The following is a 20,381-nucleotide window of genomic DNA, read 5'->3' as shown; positions in this document are numbered from 1 at the left end:
GCATACACTCAGCACTGCCCAACCCCCTCGCTGCTTTGAGCGCTGTGTTAATGAAACAGTTGCTGTTTCCTGGCATAACATTAATTACCCCATCAAAAAAGAGCTGGTAATTAACTGCCCTCCTTTACCAGTGCTAATTACATTAACAGAGAGAAGCCATTACAAAGGGAGAGAGGGAGCAGGAGAGAAATAAAGAAAGAAGGGATGAAAGGGGATTGAAACAAAGACTGAAAGAAGTAATGGCAGGGTAGCGAGAGGGAGAAAAAGAGGGCACACGCCAGAGAGAGCGAGGGAGGAGAGGCTCATGTGGTTCTTAGTGGGGCCCCCAGAGGCCTGGTCCTTAGAGGAATAAGCAGGTTTGCTGCTGGAGAGGAGGAGAGGAGAGTGATGGGGGATGTTGTTTATCTTCACAGGCAGTAGCTACAGTCTGCAACGCTCACTCCACAATTAAGATGCTGCGCCTCATCAGGTTTGTGTCAAACTATACAAACATACAGGTGAGTTAAAAAATAGTCCTGGTGTGGACTTGAAATATTACCATAATGCTGTACATAACAAAACCTCAACTCATATGCTGTACTATGGATATCTGTACATTTCTATACCATGTCTAATTGCATAATGCAAACACACAGTTCTGAATTATTACCAACAGTGAGTTCTTACTGTGATTTTTTTGTTTTATTTGGGAGGACAAAATATAATTACAGTTTAAGATATACAAATCACATTTTCAGACAGTCATCATGTTATTCTGTACCATTAAAAAAGAAAGATAGGTTTTGGGAGAAAAAAACTTTGAGTAACCTTACATTTTACTAACGACTTTCAAATAAATAAAACCAGCAAAACACAACAAACAACTTTGAATAGATGTTAGCTACCTCTTTTCAATTCTTTGTTTTCTAATCCTGAGTATGATGCTTGTATTGTGCTACAACAGTGAGTAAGAAAACCGTTGCATGGGTTTATAACAAATCCCCAATATGTTCCTTACTTTGTTTTCAGTTTATTACTTGTTTGTTTACTTGTTACTTTACTGCATCGTGACCAGAGACTATGGGATGAAAAATATCAAATGAATGAACAATTCAAAATCCTAAATTTTGACATACAATTTCAAATTTGCAACATGTAATGAAATAATAGCAGGGAATCAGTGTGGAAATAACATGCATACAAATGAAATTAATAATAATATAGGCTAACTCATTTTCCTTTATGGAGAACAGCAAGGTAATGTGCTTTTTTTTTACACTGGACATAACAGTTTTATTTTGTTACGTGACAAACCAGGGAAAATATTATTGGCCAAGAATTGATTTCAAATAAACGTTTCATGGCGTATTACTTCATTCTCTCTTATGTATTAATCATGAGTCATGTCTGACAAAACCTCAAAGATTTCAATTAAAACAACAAGAATGGCAACATAGCGATGACATAATCATATTTATAACAATTGCAAAAAAAGGAATTAAAACACGTTTATATTATTCCCTAAAGTAACTATAATAATAAGTTAAATTGCTTGTTTTTTTTCTTCTTAAATAAATCAATATATGAATAAATGTTGTATTACCAACCCTGGAGGACAAAGAGTTTGTCCTTGTAAAATGATGGGGATCAGAACAAAAAATAAAGGGTCTATCATTCTGGAATGTAAATCATCTTCAAAAACTCTGCTACAAAAAACTTGGAGTCTTCTCAGGGACAATGTACATACATGCCTTTGTGTCCTGACAGAGACAAATAGCACCCTGCTTCATAGACTTTCAGCACATAGTATCAGAGTTGTCCATTGTCCATTCAGTTCAGTTCTCTAACAACGAATCATCAACAGACATTTTCTTCTAGCACACTGCTAGCCAAGAGGTTGATCAGTTTAGGGTAGGTGTTTTTGTTGGAAGAACCAAATGCTGCATATGGCTGTAGCATTGGGTGGTACGAGTGCTTTTGAAGCTCGTGAAGGCATCTTGACGTTGACTTCTGCTGTCCTTTCAAAATACAGAGACACCCATAGACACCCATAGAGCTCCATTGTGTTGTGGTGTGGCCCAAGGAAGTCTCGTGTCTTTACAGCTACTGCAGATGAAGAGGTCTTCTTCTCTCTGCATCTGGAGTGACTGGCTGGTCTTTGGATTCTTTCTGTCCCATTCCCTTTCATTCAGTTGGATGAAACATGGACTCAACAAGTGGCAGGGCATCAGTGTGGAGAGTTGTTGGTGGTTGAGAAGTCAGTGTGTGTTCCATTTATCCCTGTCAGTGCCTGCAGAGGGGCAGCAGTGTGGGAGCATTGGTCTGGTCTGGTTTGTTGGTGATGGATGGGAGGTGGTGGAGTGCTGCTACATCGGGGGAACTACCAGGCCAGTCATCGCTATAGAGAAAGAGAATAGTAATAATCTATTATGTTTTAGATAAAATCTTATTCTTGACAATGGCAATCATTATTATAACCCCCCAAAAAACAGACATATTGTATTGTCATGCCTGCCTAAACTAGATTAGTTTTTAGAAAGAAAGAGGGGGGTTTTAACACACAAAGAGATGTTTCTAAGATTGTAGTTTGGTTCTACCTCTGAAGCTGTTGCCTCCTGAAGCGGGACAGGCAGGAGAGGAGGAGCCCTGGGGCCGGAGGACAGGAGCGAAGGCGCTCTTCTGTTTGGCTGAGGACGGGAAGGAGGAGAACGGCAGGAGGGAGGAGGAGCTGGAACCCGGGATAGTGGGACTAGATGGCATTACTGTGGATATGAGAGAGAGAGAGAGACAGAGAGACAGAGAGAGAGACAGAGAGAGAGAGAGAGAGAGAGATGTTACTTTATAACAGAAGGATTCTAGGCAATGGTCAACCTTTGCCAATGGTGGGCAAATATGTTTTATTGTAACAGGTACAGGAGGAAAACACAGGATAGATTGATTGAGTAAAAGGAGAGACACTCACTGCCATAGGGAGAACCAGTGGGGGAGGCACTGCTGAAACCAGGGGACCCTGGCACCCCCAGACTAGTCATGGGCACTGCCCCGTACCCCCCACTCATGCCTCCACCACCCCCATAGCCCGACTGCTGAGGGGTGGAGGCAGAGGGGTACCCCCGGGGGGACAAACTGCTGGAGTTACGAATATAACCTGGAGCGAGAGAGAGGGAAACAAAGAGAGAGAGAAATACAAAGTGTTAGAACAAGAAAGACAGAGGATAGTAAAAGACAGGAAGACACAAGTGATTTTCCCACTGGGGATATCATATCACCAACTAGAAGAAAATCAAAGGGCCAGATCCAATTGTAAGTCTTGTCCTGCTCACCTTGGCTGGTTTGTCCTGGCTCGCCAATGCTAACCCCCAGCTGGGAGGGGTATGAGCCCAGGCCCATGACACTGCCGTGGGCTGGGGAGCTGGGCAGGGCCTGCAGCTGGCTGTGGGGACGGGGAACACTGTACAGGGCCTCAGCGATGTCCGCTGCACGCTTCAGCAACATGTCCTAAAGAGAGACAATACAAACTGTTACTAACCCAGACCTCACAGATTTACAGTAGTTATTGATGAGTGGAATTACTAGAGGAACGGAGCGACTAAACAGTGCTGGTTACCTGATTACTGTGTGGGTTTCCATACAAGGCTTCTACCAGATCAGCTGCTCTCTTCAGTAGCATCTCCTACACACAGACAGAGAGACATGAATTAGCCTCTGGTGTTACATAGTGTACTTTCTTGTCAAAGGTGAGGTGTGGTGACATATGGCATGTACATCATCTCACTATGTGTGGTATGTTCTCACTCACCTTAGCTAGTTTGTCAGGGTCACCAGGGTGTCTGGGAATGACCTTTTGAAGCCTCTGGAAACCGTAGTCTATGGTGGGCTCATTCAGCGCTATACACAAACACATCCACAGATACATGAGCACTTGGTCCTGACTCATCCCATGGAATGGTGCTGTTTGATATGTTGTTGGTGAATAGTTGCTGGATAGGGTAGATATGGCTGGGGCGGTGGGGTTAATAGGAGGTGTGTGTTTACCTGTATAGATAAAGCGTCCAGGTGCCCCCTTGCAGAATTGTTTAGATTTGTAGGACAGCGTGACCTCCACGACCCCTGGGATGTGGCGTGGGGGCGTCTGGACACGGATGGCGTGGGGCGTGATCAACTAAGAGAGAGATAGAAACAGGGACAAGACAGAGAAGGAATGAGCAACGACTGTTTGACAGTCTACAGTATCTGACAGAATAATACGGTTTACTCTCATAATGCCAACATGTAGAAGGCAGCCACTAAATGACTGGACAAAATGAGACAAGCCATATGCTTTTGTTACCTTGTCCCTTATGTTTTCAATCAGTAACAGTCTCGTTAATGAGTTGTTTTAAAGAGATAGTTACAGTGAAGCCACATAGCTACCTCGCTCCACACCAGCATGCTGCCGAACACCACCTGCAGCCCGTCAAAGAAGTTCTCCCCGATCACGATGACCATGGCCCCGCCTGTGGTCCAGCCCTCACTGGGGCTGATGGCTTTGATACATGGGGTGGCTGGAGAGGAAGGGCAATAATGTCATTTTAATATAACTTATTGCATCTCTTGGCAATGTATTTAGTGTCTGTTTCAGGGTGTCAGCCCTAGACCTTGAGGTTAGCCGTTAGTACAGCAGTAGTTAATCCATCAATCAAATGTATCAGCAGTTGTCGCAAAGTGCTTCTACAGATATAGAAGCACAGTATGAATGTCTACAGTATGAATGTCTACAGTATGAATATCTACAGTAGGAATGTCTACAGTAGGATTGTCTACAGTATGAATGTCTACAGTAGGAATGTCTACAGTAGGAATGTCTACAGTAGGAATGTCTACAGTATGAATGTCTACAGTAGGAATGTCTACAGTAGGAATGTCTACAGTAGGAATGTCTACAGTATGAATGTCTACAGTGGGAATGTCTACAGTATGAATGTCTACAGTAGGAATGTCTACAGTAGGAATGTCTACAGTAGGAATGTCTACAGTGGGAATGTCTACAGTAGGAATGTCTACAGTATGAATGTCTACAGTAGGAATATCTACAGTATGAATGTCTACAGTAGGAATGTCTACAGTAGGAATGTCTACAGTAGGAATGTGTTCCTGATGTATCAGTACCCCAGGGCAGGTCGTGTTTGGTCTCTTCTTACCATACTCCATACCGTTCTCCACTGACTCTCCAGGCTCTAGCCTGCGAGCTCTCCGGCCATGTTTGGAGTTATTGTGGACAAACATGTTGTCAGACACGGCTAAGACATGGCCGTCTACACTGACAGTGCTGGACAGGACCACCTAAAAGACAGGGGAGGACGGGGAAGAGTAAAATACATACCATGAGTCTATCTGGGTTTATAAGTGATATCAGTTCACTTTTTGTGAGATTTGGTTTCCTGCAAAATCCCTTGGCCACAATCCATTTCAACATCCAGCTGATAGGAATATTTCTCAATGGGTAATGTGACAACCCTACTACACTATATCATATTTTTACATCACCGCCCCCCTCTCTGTGGCCTCTCCCTTTCTCTCCCCTCCTCTCCCCTCCTGAGACTGTGGTTGGAGTTGTGGTCTGGACCAACAGCTCACAGAGGTTCAGGCTTAATCCCTCACTGACACCAGACATATGGACTGAATCTCCTATTTGTACTGGCCGTTAAAGTAGAGTGTGATATATGGTGAACCTAATTTGATTCCTGGCCAACAGCATGTGTGTGTCCCTACCCTCTCCACGAGATACATCAGTTCCCCATGGAGGACATGCATACAAAATGTGTGTTCTTGTGTGCTTTTCTTGGGTCTGTGTGTTTAAGAATGTCCATACTGTATATCTATATGCAGGAGGGGGTGTTGATGGTGGTGTAGGGTCTATGTCTATGAAGTGCTGAAAGACTAAGCTTGAGACATTTTGAAATAGGCTTTACAATAATAAAGTGATGTGTAAGGGCAAAGATAAGACAGAAGTGTTTCAGAATCCCAGAGCTGCACATGAAGAGACTCTGGAGCACAGATGCTGAGAAGGAAAGAGAGAGAGAGAAAGCAGATGTGCTTGTAGATGGTTGAGTGGTGAGGAATCTATAGGAAAATAACAGTAAATTATTGATCAAGCACCATAAACAGGCTCCTGTCCAGCTCTAATCGCCTTTTAACCTGGAGGTGAGGGCCTCGGAGCGGCCGCCCGATCATAACTTCTCAGCATGCGTCAAAGCGCAGGAGTTAAAACAAACATGGTGGAAGACAGGGAGAGAGAGAAAAAGGGGGAGCAGAGCGATCCGGGAGAGAGAGAAGAGAAGAGAAAAGAAAAGAGAAGAGGAACGAGAGAGAGAGAGACAGACAGTGGCTCCGGTGCTGAAAGACAGCAGAGGAAGTGAAGCGGGAGTGTCCCCTGTGACCACTTCCTGGGTCACGGAGCATGACCTCCCCCATCTGGAGCCAATCACTCAATTCTTGACAACTTCCTGAAACACCTCAGCCTATTTCCTGCCCGCCTCCCCCTTGTCTCTCCCACCCCAATAATCCCTTTTCCCTTCTCTCCCTCTTTGTTTCACTGTAGATTTTGTACTTTCACCTTTAACTTTCCCCTCCATTCCTTCCATTGGAAAATGTCTAAGCAGTGCTTCAGGCTACGGAATGGAGAAATGTGGTCCCAACTATACCTGGGCAGACCCTGAACAAAAAAATCCCTCTTTGTGAAAGTAGAGAGGAAGGAAAGGTGGGATAGTTTTTATTCTATTTTAGATAGAATAAAATAATTGCTATTTTCAACATCATATATGCTGCACACACGCTCTCTCTTTCCCTCTCGCACACATACACAAACCACTCTCTCTCTTTCCCTCTCGCACATGTACACAAACCACTCTCTCTCTTTCCCTCTCGCACACGTACACAAACCTCTCTCTCTCTTTCCCTCTCGCACACGTACACAAACCTCTCTCTCTCTTTCCCTCTCGCACACGTACACAAACCTCTCTCTCTCTCCTACTCTCCATACCTGAAATCTTCTCATGTCCCTTGGGTTTCCTGCTGTCTTCAGACAATTCTGGTTACACTTCAAGAAAAACTTCAAAAAGAACCTGCAGGGGTAAGAGAAAAAAACAGGACAAGTACATAAAAATCATTAACTCAATAGACAAGAAAACATAACGTGAACAATGCATTCATTATTTGTTGGCCTGTCAGTCAAGAAGATGCGGATTGCTGTTCCGGTCATAGATGCATTATGAACATCTGAGAGTGAGTGTGTGTCAATGCTGCTGCGTGATATCTGCCCTGGCATTAATCACTGCTGTTTAATTTAGCATTAGAGCCAATGTTATTACACTTTAAATCAAATGATGAGAATTTGAAATGCAGTCCAGTGAAAACTACTGCTGTGTTTCAAAGTGAACAGGAGACAGGGATGTATGCCAGGGGACTCTGGGGAACATGGTACCCCGCAATGCTGTTTTTGAACCCCCACATTAGAACTGTGGTGGAAGAGAGAAAGTGAAACTAGAAGGACAGACAGAGTATTTGTATGTACATGTGCACATGTACATGTTTGAATGAGGTTTGTGGGTGTGTTTTCATATGTATGTATCTCATTAACTGTGTTTGTGTGTGTGTATATCTGAGAGAGAGAGAGAGAGAGAGAGAGAGAGAGAGAGGTGCTGATAGCCTCCACTACAGCAGAGAAGAGCAGAGAGAGGGAGCGAGAGCTGGAGAGACTGAAATGAAGCTGAGGAGGGGAGGGGAGGGGAGGGAGAGACTCCAAATCCCAGGTGTACACAGTTCGGCAACACAGCCCGCTGCCATGGAAACGCAGCTCTGCCGCAATCCCAAAGTCCCCACGCTGATAGGTAAAGACAGAGATTGGAAAGAGAAGGCAACCACAAGGAACACATTCCGAGAGAGAGAGAGAGAGAGGGGTGGGGGAGGAAGAGATAGAAAGGGTATAGGCAGGGGAGATGGAGAGGAGGCAGGGGAGCTGGAGAGATAGTGGAGGGAGTTGAGGGAGTAGAGAAATGGTCTGAAGAGAAAAAGAGAATGAGAGTGAAATGGGACATGGTTAGATCAGGACAACTGATATATGTGTGTTCATGGATCAGACGCTTTGTCATTTTAGCCACAAATATGGGCTCAATTTCACTGACACACCCAACGCTGAAATTAAACAAATAACAACAGTGATGAGGATAAATGATGGGGAGCTTGAGAAGCAGGAGCTGGGCAGCCACTAATCCAATCCCACCCACATTGTGAACACTGCAAATATAAGTCATGTTAATGGATAGAGTTTGTTTGGCGAGGGACTTTCTATTGGCTCCGCAGCCCAGGACCCTCCAATTCAATAGTAATCTTTCCTTCCCTCTCTCAGCCGCTTTCTCTCTCTTCTTCCATCACTTCCTCCCTTCCTCCCTCGTGAACAGGCCCTTATTCAGAACGAACGCTTGCTTCCAAAACAGTGTCCAATATTTCTTGATTTGAACTATTTCAGTGGAGGACAATCAATATTGTTGTTGGCGGAGGATGATTATGATTTATTAGTGAGAGCTCGGACCTCCAACCTCTCCGCTCCTCTACAGTTGGGCTCCGGGTGGATGTGCACAAAAGGCCACATAGCCTCTCCCTCTCTTTAACTACTTCCTCCTCTTTCTATCCCAATCCCCATCTCTCTCTCCATCTTTCACGCCCTCACTCCCCCCTCTCTGTATTTCCCTCCCTTACCTCTCTATCCTCTCTCTGTACAGTATCTATCATGCTGTCATGATGTATATGATATGTTACAGTGTGTTATGCTCAGTGTTTGAATCCAGTTGGCTTCATATCTGCTGATGAGGGATATATTGGATTATGTTCTGCTGTTTTGGTCCACTTCTTTTAAACAGTGCACTTGAGATCCTTCAGTATGTGACTTCTACCCTGATATATGACAGGGAACATTATATTAATTTACTTCAAGTTCATGTGGGAACTCCCATACAGAGTCGCTGCAAAGTAATTTATGACAACATTAACGCAGGCTTCTTTGTTGGGCGAAATGACCGTGGCCATGGCCCGGCTCTGTCCCAGACACTCTCCTCTCCCTGCCCCGGCCACCTGCTCTTTGGATCTCTGGCCACTTCAAGTGCACCCAGCCAGCACTGACCGCTCACTCCAACCAGTCGCATTGGTGACTTCACAGCAGGGATGTGTGACATCCCATTAAGGACACATTGTACATGTAGCGACGACCCTCTGTGAGATAGGACATGTTCTATGCCGACATTCCCACTGGTCAGTGTGCATTTGTTTCTCCTTTCTTCTGACTTTCACCCATTATTCCCTCACTGTGTTTACTTGTGTAACATCATACACACTTCCATACAACACCCTCCACCACTACCACCTCTGTCCCCCCAAACCCCATTCAGTCAACTTTTCACCCCCCTCAGTTCGGACACACACAGCTGCAAATGCTGAAATTAAAGCGAGACGTTGGTGCATATATTAGCATGCATTAGCCACTTTCCCCTACCCACTTAACATGCAAATCTTCCAGCCCCGTCGCCTCGCACCTTCTGCCACACATTCATTTGCTGAATTATAATTAGACTAATCTTGCATAATTAATAAGAAGTCGAGGACCCTCTTTTTTTCCCCCTCTATTGTGGTCGCAAAGTTTAATATCGCCATTGTTTGTTTTTGTTTAGGTAATGTAACACGCCCACACACCTCCCCACCCACAGGCTAGAGAAGAGGAGGACTTGGAAAACATTGATCTGGATGTCAGAAGGAAACTGTGTGAGCGGAGGAAGGTCCAGGACTTTCATAGGAGAACTCTATTAGCTACACTGTAGATTAGACTCATAGGTAAGTATTTGCAGCTCTGCCTCTCATACTCAAAGTTGTTATTCCATAACCATACACAGTCACTGGAATTTATTTCCCATTCGATCATATTTCCCATTCAATCACTATTTAATTTGGGGACAACATTTTTGGGGGGGAAGGGGTAACCTTTTTGTGACTAGTTGAGATGCCAGTTTAATATTTAATGAGTTGTCCAGTTGTCATTAATGTAAATCAAGCTATAACCCCTCCAACTGGTGTTCCCCACGACCCTCCTCAGAGACCCTGATTAGGAAACACAAACAAAAGGTAGGCCCAAGTCTTAAGCCTTGGGATCAATTTCCACACTGGCTCCATGGGGAGTCTGTTTTCCCCTCAGTCTTCCAGTCTGTATCTCTGTCGAGGCCTCCAGATCCCCTTTGTCTGCATCTGCTTCAGTTCCCAAGACTAAACACAGGCCTCACAGCGTGGGTTAAGCAATTCGCAGGGTGACAACTTTCTTAACTAAAACGAGTTCAAAAAAATGACAGAGTAAGTCAAACTTAACTCTGTTATTGTATTATTCCTACATGTTCACCTATGTATTGACTTGCCTTCAGACCATGTTCAGCCTCAGTCAGTCCTATCTAAGGCATCTGTTACATGTAGCTGAGCCGTTACACACTGCTAGAACAAAAGCTGCACAGGACCCCTAACAATAACTTTTATTGGCATTTATCAACCTTAATTACTACTGACATGAACTGCCATGTCACAAAGACACAACACATCACTCTCTATGTGCAGTGCCTTGCGAAAGTATTCGGCCCCCTTGAACTTTTTCGGCCCCCTTGCGACCTTTTTCCACATTTCAGGCTTCAAACATAAAGATATAAAACTGTATTTTTTTGTGAAGAATCAACAACAAGTGGGACACAATCATGAAGTGGAAAGACATTTATTGGACATTTATTGCCAAAAAGTTCAATTTTGGTTTCATCTGACCAGAGCACCTTCTTCCACATGTTTGGTGTGTCTCCCAGGTGGCTTGTGGCAAACTTTAAACAACACTTTGTATGGATATCTTTAAGAAATGGCTTTCTTCTTGCCACTCTTCCATAAAGGCCAGATTTGTGCAATATACGACTGATTGTTGTCCTATGGACAGAGTCTCCCACCTCTGCTGTAGATCTCTGCAGTTCATCCAGAGTGATCATGGGCCTCTTGGCTGCATCTCTGATCAGTCTTCTCCTTGTATGAGCTGAAAGTTTAGAGGGACGGCCAGGTCTTGGTAGATTTGCAGTGGTCTGATACTCCTTCCATTTCAATATTATCGCTTGCACAGTGCTCCTTGGGATGTTTAAAGCTTGGGAAATCTTTTTGTATCCAAATCCGGCTTTAAACTTCTTCACAACAGTATCTCGGACCTGCCTGGTGTGTTCCTTGTTCTTCATGATGCTCTCTGTGCTTTTAACGGACCTCTGAGACTATCACAGTGCAGGTGCATTTATACGGAGACTTGATTACACACAGGTGGATTGTATTTATCATCATTAGTCATTTAGGTCAACATTGGATCATTCAGAGATCCTCACTGAACTTCTGGAGAGAGTTTGCTGCACTGAAAGTAAAGGGGCTGAATAATTATGCACACCCAATTTTTCAGTTTTTGTGTTAAAAAAGTTTGAAATATCCAATAAATGTCGTTCCACTTCATGATTGTGTCCCACTTGTTGTTGATTCTTCACAAAAAAATAAAGTTTTATATCTTTATATTTGAGGCCTGAAATGTGGCAAACGGTCGCAAAGTTCAAGGGGGCCGAATACTTTCGCAAGGCACTGTATGCTGATTAGACACAAAGCTGTGTCAGTGTCAACAGATCTTTATGCTACATACATAGATTTATCAGCTATAATACAGGCTTTATAGAGGTCATATGAAGCTCCCACATAACTAGATCAGTTCCTGCAGCCTTGTCTTCCTGTGGGACATCAGTCCTGCTCATGTGAGACTGGTAGTTTCGGACATCTGCATTAATGATGACATAATCACATTTCAATAAAAGACTTGGGAGGGATTTGAACCATGAGAGGTAGCGAGAGAGGACTAAAATTTAGATAATTTAGTCTGACATGGTGGGAGAGTCTCTGTTCTCTATCTAGGAACACCAATAGACACAGCGGAAAGAAGGAAGGAAGATAGAAAGGAAGGAAGAGAGATAACAGGGATGGAGTGACAGGTCAGGAGCATGATATTCCTTCTATCAGTATTTAGACGATAGGCTGAAAGACTGAAGGAAGTAGAGAGGGAAGGTGTGGATAGGTGGTGGGGAAAGACAAGATTGAAAGTGAGAGAGAAGAAGAGAGGGAGAGACAAAAAAAGAGAAGGAGAGGGAGAGAGGGGGGGGTAGGGGAGGAAAATTAGGAAAACAGATGTGAGGCATTAAAACATACTGACATGCTGAGGACCTTCTTCTGCCACACTCAAACACTGGGAACAGTAACTCATACACACACGCACACATACACACGCTCACATGTTCACATGCCACATGCAAGCACACAAACATTACATACACACAAGCAAACTACAATGAACACAACTTAAACACAAATTAAATGTATGCGCAAAATATGCAAGTATTGGGTCAAGCAAGGTTCATGGCTCCTAGCTATTGGCTGAGTTGTGCATAGGCCAGAGTTGACCTAATCATATTTTACACGGATGCAGAACTCTACAGATGGGTCGTCATGCATCAATGTATGGATATGCATCCAATGAATATATGGAATTGGTTGTGGTGAGGGATGGGGGAGGTTTTTTTCTCCATGGAGAGAGTTGGGGAGGGGTGAGGAGAGTGACTGGGGAGGAGGGGGCTAGGGAGCAGGTAATAAATACCCCTGGATCCCGGGGTCCCCTGGCAGACTGGAAGCTAGACTGGTCACCAGGGTTAACACCCGGGGCACCTGACCTTTGACACTGCTAATGGGGCACAGAGAACCCTCCACGAACTGATACCCCCTCTGTCGCATACCACCACGGGACCTTTCACACAAGCCTACTAACCCGTCCCCTCATATTTTACAAAATAAATAATACTTAGTCGTGCACTCAACTTTACTTAACATACTTTATATAACTCTCACCTCCTATCACTCACCCTCCCTGTCCAACTGCATCTTTTTTTAAAAGTAATCAACAACAACAAAAATATGTTTTTAACTAACCCTTAACAACTTGTTTTAGCAGGGGTTTCTCTTATTTTTGTTAAGTTTTATTGGGTGCACAGCTATGCACCTCTGTCCTCTCGAATTTCCAGCAACCGACACATTTCCTAATCCCACCCTGTCATAATCTATAATCTGGACCCTGTAAATCTCTCATTGACGCCTTTTTTGATCCAGGGATTAAACCTGTCTTTATGGGTTGACAGTCAGGCATACCAACACCCACTGCTCTACACACTAACAATCATACACTGACATGAGATGGGTACACCAGATCAATAGTGGAGGGTAGGACTCAGATTGGCCTGTTGTATCAAAATAGCAGCTAGATTCATTGGCGATGTGCCACATAGACTGAAACAGAGCATGGGGAATGAGGACTCTGTTTCTTAAAGTTCGATTGCTGAATTGGTTGTGCCCCCATGGCCCCTTCTCCATTTCAGCCCACCCTAGCCTCACCCCTCCAACCCAGCCCACCCTAGCCTCACCCCTCCGGCCCAGCCCACCCTAGCCTCACCCCTCCGGCCCAGCCCACCCTAGCCTCACCCCTCCGGCCCAGCCCACCCTAGCCTCACCCCTCCGGCCCAGCCCACCCTAGCCTCACCCCTCCGGCCCAGCCCACCCTAGCCTCACCCCTCCGGCCCAGCCCACCCCGTCTCTAAACATGAGAATTGTGTCAAAGCCAAACATTTATACCACTAGTGCTGATTTATAGAGCTTGGTAGTTCTGTAAAACCACCCGGCTTACCACCGCAAAAGTGCCTCAGCTGAGGAGAGGCTGTGAGGTGAGAGGAGAGGGGGGATAGGGGGGGTTATAGAGGGACAGGTATGGGGGCTCATGGACCCTCCTGAGAAGTGTGAATGTGTACTTTTTGAACAAGGCAACTCCTTGATCTTAAAATTACTTTACAACGTCACTGCTGGCATGATGCTATTATTCTAATTGTTTAAAAAGTTGAAAGTTATGTTACACTAACCAACACTTGGCATAATAACGAAGACTAGAGATAGGTATATTGATCTATGGATGGACAGACTGACAGACAAATACACAGAGATCCAGCAGGAGAGGATAGGGAATACAGTATACCTCCATCAATGGCCCGACCTTTCCCAGCGTGCTTTGAGAGTCCTATGGGATGAAGATTTAAAATACCCAAACTGTCCCACTGGATTGAGCAGCCCATTGTGCATGGACAGGTCTCATACATACCAATACAGACCTTTCCAATCCCCACACTACACCGGTGACACAAAACTGGCAGCTCTAAATGCAGCAGCATGATTAAACCCCAAATATAACATAAAGCTTCTACAGAACAGCAATATGGGCACATACTATATTGTGTCAAATACATGTAAAAATGTACCACAGAAAGGTGTCATGTGCTCCCTCTAATACACGTAACTATTATTCCAGGATAATAGTCTTCCTTACTAACACTGACAAAACGTATAGGCTATTATCAGCCGATAATCACCTTTGTAGTATTAAATATACCCACATACCACAGCACCTCCCAAACCTTCCTCAGAGAGGAACAAAGACAGAGGGAAGGACGCTAGAGAGAAGGAGAGAGGAGAGAAGGAGAGAGGAGAGAAGCAACAACAGAATGAGAAGAGATGTCTTCTTAATTAGCCAGTAATGATAAGATCTGACAAACAACATCTGTTTCCAGAGAGAGATGGAAGGAGAGGGGGGAGGAAGGAGAGGGTGGAAGAGAGAGAGGTTGGAAGAGAGGGATAGGAGGGAGGAATAGAGAGAGGCAACTAGCTAAAGAAACCTGTGAAGGCAAGACAAGAGGGACCTGCTTGTATAAAGGAGTGGGGGGGACAGGAGGTGGATGTGTAAAAGAGAGAATGCTGTGTAGCGTGACACCATAGAAGAACGAAGGAACGAATGAAGTAAAACTAAAAAGAGAGAGAGAGACAGACAGGAGAAGATCATTCTGACAAGGTTGAGAGAATCTAGGAAACAGGACGAAAATAACAGATAGAAAGGGGGGAAAATTATCAAAATGAAGAGAGCAGACAGACAGACAGACAGACAGACAGACAGACAGGCAGACAGACAGACAGACAGACAGAGGGTTGGACTGGAAAATGGCACATGAGGGAGGGAAGGAGAGGTGGAACGTGTGAAGAGGTGGGTATGGAATCACTCAGAGGTCCAGGGTGCTGTAATTTACTGTCCGTAGCTAATCCACAGCAAATGTGTGGAGCTGAGGAGAGGAGCGCGAGAGAGAGGGAGGGAAAGAGAAGAGTGACGGAACAAGAAAGAGGAAGGGGGGACTGTTGGGCGCTCGGCATGCACGCTGGGAGGCTGTCAGCACATCACCCCCTGCCCTTAGCCCTGACGGATTCATCAGGACATACACACAACATAAAACACACACCATAAAACATCTGAATTGTTTTGTTTTTTTCCACTAAACTAATATCAGAGGAATGCATTTGCAGAAATGTGTTGCTCAAAGGGCAATTAGATTTGACAGAAATATGCAAGCTGCCTCAAATGCACCATTCTTAATAGCAAGATGTTCTACCTACACTATGACCACATTGCAGCAGGCATGCACATCTAATACTTTCCTCTGTACTGAAATACTTATTTTGTGTTTGCATGTTTGAGGGGTAAGTAGGGGTGTATGTGAATGTCTTGCTGTGAGGCAGTTTGAGGGGTGAGTAGGGGTGTATGTGAATGTCTTGCTGTGAGGCAGTTTGAGGGGTGAGTAGGGGTGTATGTGAATGTTTTGCTGTGAGGCAGTTTGAGGGGTAAGTAGGGATGTATGTGAATGTCTTGCTGTGAGGCAGTTTGAGGGGTGAGTAGGGGTGTATGTGAATGTCTTGCTGTGAGGCAGTTTGAGGGGTAAGTAGGGGTGTAGGTGAATGTCTTGCTGTGAGGCAGTTTGAGGGGTAAGTAGGGGTGTATGTGAATGTCTTGCTGTGAGGCAGTTTGAGGGGTGAGTAGGGGTGTATGTGAATGTCTTGCTGTGAGGCAGTTTGAGGGGTGAGTGGGAGTACACTGTAGAGGATGGGAGAAAATCTGGGAAATCCGAGTCCTTCCTGGGAAATAAATTCTGTCCAGATTCCGAACAGACAAACAAACAAACAAACAAACAAACTGGGTCCGGGCCAGCGCCGGGGGCATTGTTAAATCATTAGTGAAATTTAAGACATACAGTGCCTTGCGAAAGTATTCGGCCCCCTTGAACTTTGCAACCTTTTGCCACATTTCAGGCTTCAAACATAAAGATATAAAACTGTATTTTTTTGTGAAGAATCAACAACAAGTGGGACACAATCATGAAGTGGAACGACATTTATTGGATATTTCAAACTTTTTTAACAAATCAAAAACTGAAAAATTGGGCGTGCAAAATTATTCAGCCCCTTTACTTTCAGTGCAGCAAACTCTCTCCAGAAGTTCAGTGAGGATCTCTGAATGATCCAATGTTGACCTAAATGACTAATGATGATAAATACAATCCACCTGTGTGTAATCAAGTCTCCGTATAAATGCACCTGCACTGTGATAGTCTCAGAGGTCCGTTAAAAGCGCAGAGAGCATCATGAAGAACAAGGAACACACCAGGCAGGTCCGAGATACTGTTGTGAAGAAGTTTAAAGCCGGATTTGGATACAAAAAGATTTCCCAAGCTTTAAACATCCCAAGGAGCACTGTGCAAGCGATAATATTGAAATGGAATGAGTATCAGACCACTGCAAATCTACCAAGACCTGGCCGTCCCTCTAAACTTTCAGCTCATACAAGGAGAAGACTGATCAGAGATGCAGCCAAGAGGCCCATGATCACTCTGGATGAACTGCAGAGATCTACAGCAGAGGTGGGAGACTCTGTCCATAGGACAACAATCAGTCGTATATTGCACAAATCTGGCCTTTATGGAAGAGTGGCAAGAAGAAAGCCATTTCTTAAAGATATCCATAAAAAGTGTTGTTTAAAGTTTGCCATAAGCCACCTGGGAGACACACCAAACATGTGGAAGAAGGTGCTCTGGTCAGATGAAACCAAAATTGAACTTTTTGGCAACAATGCAAAACGTTATGTTTGGCGTAAAAGCAACACAGCTGAACACACCATCCCCACTGTCAAACATGGTGGTGGCAGCATCATGGTTTGGGCCTGCTCTTCTTCAGCAGGGACAGGGAAGATGGTTAAAATTGATGGGAAGATGGATGGAGCCAAATACAGGACCATTCTGGAAGAAAACCTGATGGAGTCTGCAAAAGACCTGAGACTGGGACGGAGATTTGTCTTCCAACAAGACAATGATCCAAAACATAAAGCAAAATCTACAATGGAATGGTTCAAAAATAAACATATCCAGGTGTTAGAATGGCCAAGTCAAAGTCCAGACCTGAATCCAATCGAGAATCTGTGGAAAGAACTGAAAACTGCTGTTCACAAATGCTCTCCATCCAACCTCACTGAGCTCGAGCTGTTTTGCAAGGAGGAATGGGAAAAAATGTCAGTCTCTCGATGTGCAAAACTGATAGAGACATACCCAAAGCGACTTACAGCTGTAATCGCAGCAAAAGGTGGCGCTGCAAAGTATTAACTTAAAGGGGCCCAATTTTTCAGTTTTTGATTTGTTAAAACAGTTTGAAATATCCAATAAATGTCGTTCCACTTCATGATTGTGTCCCACTTGTTGTTGATTCTTCACAAAAAAATACAGTTTTATATATTTATGTTTGAAGCCTGAAATATGGCAAAAGGTCGCAAAGTTCAAGGGGGCCGAATACTTTCGCAAGGCACTGTATATTTATGTTTATTTATTTTCCCTTTTGTACTTTAACTATTTGCACATCATTATAACACTGTATATAGACATAATATGACATTTGAAATGTCTTTATTCTTTTCAAACTTTTGTGAGAGTAAAGTTTACTGTATATTTTCTATTGTTTATTTCACTTTTGTTTATCTTTTTCACTTGCTTTGGCAATGTAAACATCTGTTTCCCATGCCAATAAATCCCCTTAAATTGAAATTGAATTGAAATGTAAGACCTTTATAGGGGGAGAGCTGACTGACCCCCTATCCATCCCCCACACCCACTCTGCTCCACCCATACCCACCAGCATGCAGCCAAAGAAAACAGCCCCTGTTCCTAAACACCAGTGCTAACTGGCCTCTGACTCTGGCCTCTGACACACACGTACGCTCACACTCATCCATGCCTGCTGGGAGGCTGCAGGCACACACACACACACACACATCCATGTACACACAAACCCACACTCACTATCTCAAATACTCTCTAAAATAAATCAAGTGCCCCCCACTTAATCTCCACACCACTCTACCAAAGGTGAAACCTGTTAGTGGCCAGACAAATGGGACGTGGCTTTCCTCTTGCTCCCTCTCTCCCTGTAGCACAATACCAGGCCCCAGCCACCATTTTGAGCGCTATGAGCCCCCCCCCCCCCCCCCACCCCCCCACCCCCACCCCCACCCCACCCCCCACCTACCCCTGTCATTTTCCCACATTAGCCCATTTGCAGTCCATTCCCATTTCCTGTCAAATAATTTCTCTGCTGTGCTTTGTTTCCGACTGCCCCCTCTGTGTGCTCTCCCTGAAAAAACAACTCAGGCCTGTTCTGAGTGTTAGGGTTTAAGCCCCGACACCCAACCCAACGCAGCCCAACGCAGCCCCATGCAGCCCAACGCAACCCTGTGCAGCCCAACGCATCCCCGTGCAGCCCAACGCAACCCTGTGCAGCCCAACGCAACCTTGAGCAGCCCAACGCAGCCCCATGCAGCCCAACGCATCCAGAGGTTACAACACATTCCGGTCATCTAATCTGCCACTCATGGTTCACTTCCTGTCTGTATTTGAGTCGTGGGTCTTCCTGGTTCACATGAGACAACCTCCCCAAACATCACAAAAGATCTTCTGACTATTTTTCTACCACGTGACTCTGAATATATTTCTCTCTCTCTGTGTTTCTTACAAGCAGTACCTGTCAGTGAGTATTTGATATTCCAGACAGTGGCACCCTCTCCCTATGTCTGTCTGTCATTCTCCTCCTCTCATTGAGTGTGTGTGTGCCTCCTGGGAGGAGGTGTCCCCCACTCCTGTGCCAGCTGCTCCAACTGGTCCAGCCTGTGCTGTTGTGTGCAGTGGAGCCGCTGGGCCCTGTCTCTGTCTCCACTCACTGCCTGTTCCCTGCCTGAAGGGGCTCCCTGACAGTGGGTCTGGGGGGACACTACCAGCCACCAGGGAGACGCCTGTGACAGGGAAGTGAAGGGACTGGAGGGTGTGTGTGTCTCTCTGTGTGTGTGTGTGTGTGTGTGTGTGTGTGTGTGCGTGTGTGTGTGTGTGTGCGTGCGTGCGTGTAGTGGGGGTGGTGGTGGTGGTTTGTAGTGGTGGTGGTTGGTAGTGGTGGTGGTGGTGGTGGTTGGTAGTGGTGGTGGTTGGTGGTGGTTGGTGGTGGTGGTGGTGATGGTGGTGGTTTGTAGTGGTGGTGGTTGGTTGTGGTGGTGGTGGTGGTTTGTAGTGGTGGTGGTGGTGGTTGGTAGTGGTGGTGGTGGTGGTGGTTGGTGGTGGTTGGTGGTGGTGGTGGTGGTTGGTAGTGGTGGTGGTTGGTGGTGGTGGTGGTGGTTGGTAGTGGTGGTGGTTGGTGGTGGTGGTGGTGGTGGTTGGTAGTGGTGGTGGTGGTGGTGGTGGTGGTGGTTGGTGGTGGTTGGTGGTGGTGGTGGTGGTTGGTAGTGGTGGTGGTTGGTGGTGGTGGTGGTGGTGGTGGTTGGTAGTGGTGGTGGTTGGTAGTGGTGGTGGTGGTGGTGGTGGTTGGTAGTGGTGGTGATGGTGGTGGTTGGTGGTGGTGGTGGTGGTGGTTGGTAGTGGTGGTGGTTGGTGGTGGTGGTGGTGGTGGTGGTTGGTAGTGGTGGTGGTTGGTGGTGGTGGTGGTGGTGGTGGTTGGTAGTGGTGGTGGTGGTGGTGGTGGTTGGTAGTGGTGGTGATGGTGGTGGTGGTGGTGGTGGTGGTTGGTAGTGGTGGTGGTGGTTTGTGATGGTGGTGGGTAGTGGTGGTGGTGGTTTGTGATGGTGGTGGGTAGTGGTGGTGGTGGTTTGTAGTGGTGGTGGTGGTTGGTAGTGGTGGTGGTGGTTGGTGGTGGTGGTGGTGGTTTGTAGTGGTGGTGGTGGTTGGTAGTGGTGGTGGTGGTGGTGGTGGTGGTTGGTGGTGGTGCTGGTGGTTGGTAGTGGTGGTGGTTGGTGGTGGTGCTGGTGGTGGGTAGTGATGGTGGTGGTGGTGGTTGGTGGTGGTGGTGGTGGTGGTGGTGGTTGGTAGTGGTGGTTGGTGGTGGTTGGTAGTGGTGGTGGTTGG

At 45.5% G+C, this 20,381-nt stretch overlaps 1 protein-coding gene across 5 annotated transcripts in view; it reads right to left on the bottom strand.

Moving 5' to 3' along the window:
- Positions 1-666: 666 nt before the first annotated feature.
- LOC139390175 (transcription factor COE2-like) overlaps positions 667-20,381 on the bottom strand; it is a 41,646-nt gene continuing 21,931 nt past the window's right edge. Inside the window, exons 7-16 of one of the 5 annotated variants that reach the window (XM_071137420.1) lie at positions 7,001-7,082; positions 5,172-5,301; positions 4,393-4,523; positions 4,015-4,141; positions 3,779-3,867; positions 3,587-3,652; positions 3,303-3,477; positions 2,942-3,127; positions 2,577-2,741; positions 667-2,403 (exon numbers count right to left, since the gene is read on the bottom strand). In XM_071137420.1, coding sequence (XP_070993521.1) covers positions 2,378-2,403; positions 2,577-2,741; positions 2,942-3,127; positions 3,303-3,477; positions 3,587-3,652; positions 3,779-3,867; positions 4,015-4,141; positions 4,393-4,523; positions 5,172-5,301; positions 7,001-7,082 — 1,177 coding nt within the window. In that variant the 3' untranslated portion in view covers positions 667-2,377. Of the gene's footprint in view, positions 2,404-2,576; positions 2,742-2,941; positions 3,128-3,302; positions 3,478-3,586; positions 3,653-3,778; positions 3,868-4,014; positions 4,142-4,392; positions 4,524-5,159; positions 5,302-7,000; positions 7,083-20,381 lie in introns of all 5 variants that reach the window. The other 4 variants (XM_071137417.1, XM_071137416.1, XM_071137415.1 and 1 more) reach the window with 4 other exon arrangements.

This window comes from Oncorhynchus clarkii, chromosome 30 (assembly GCF_045791955.1).
Source record: "Oncorhynchus clarkii lewisi isolate Uvic-CL-2024 chromosome 30, UVic_Ocla_1.0, whole genome shotgun sequence".
Classification (NCBI taxonomy): Eukaryota; Metazoa; Chordata; class Actinopteri; order Salmoniformes; family Salmonidae; genus Oncorhynchus; species Oncorhynchus clarkii.
The sequence above is the reverse complement of the archived record's forward strand: the minus strand, read 5'-3'. Positions and strand labels throughout refer to the sequence as shown.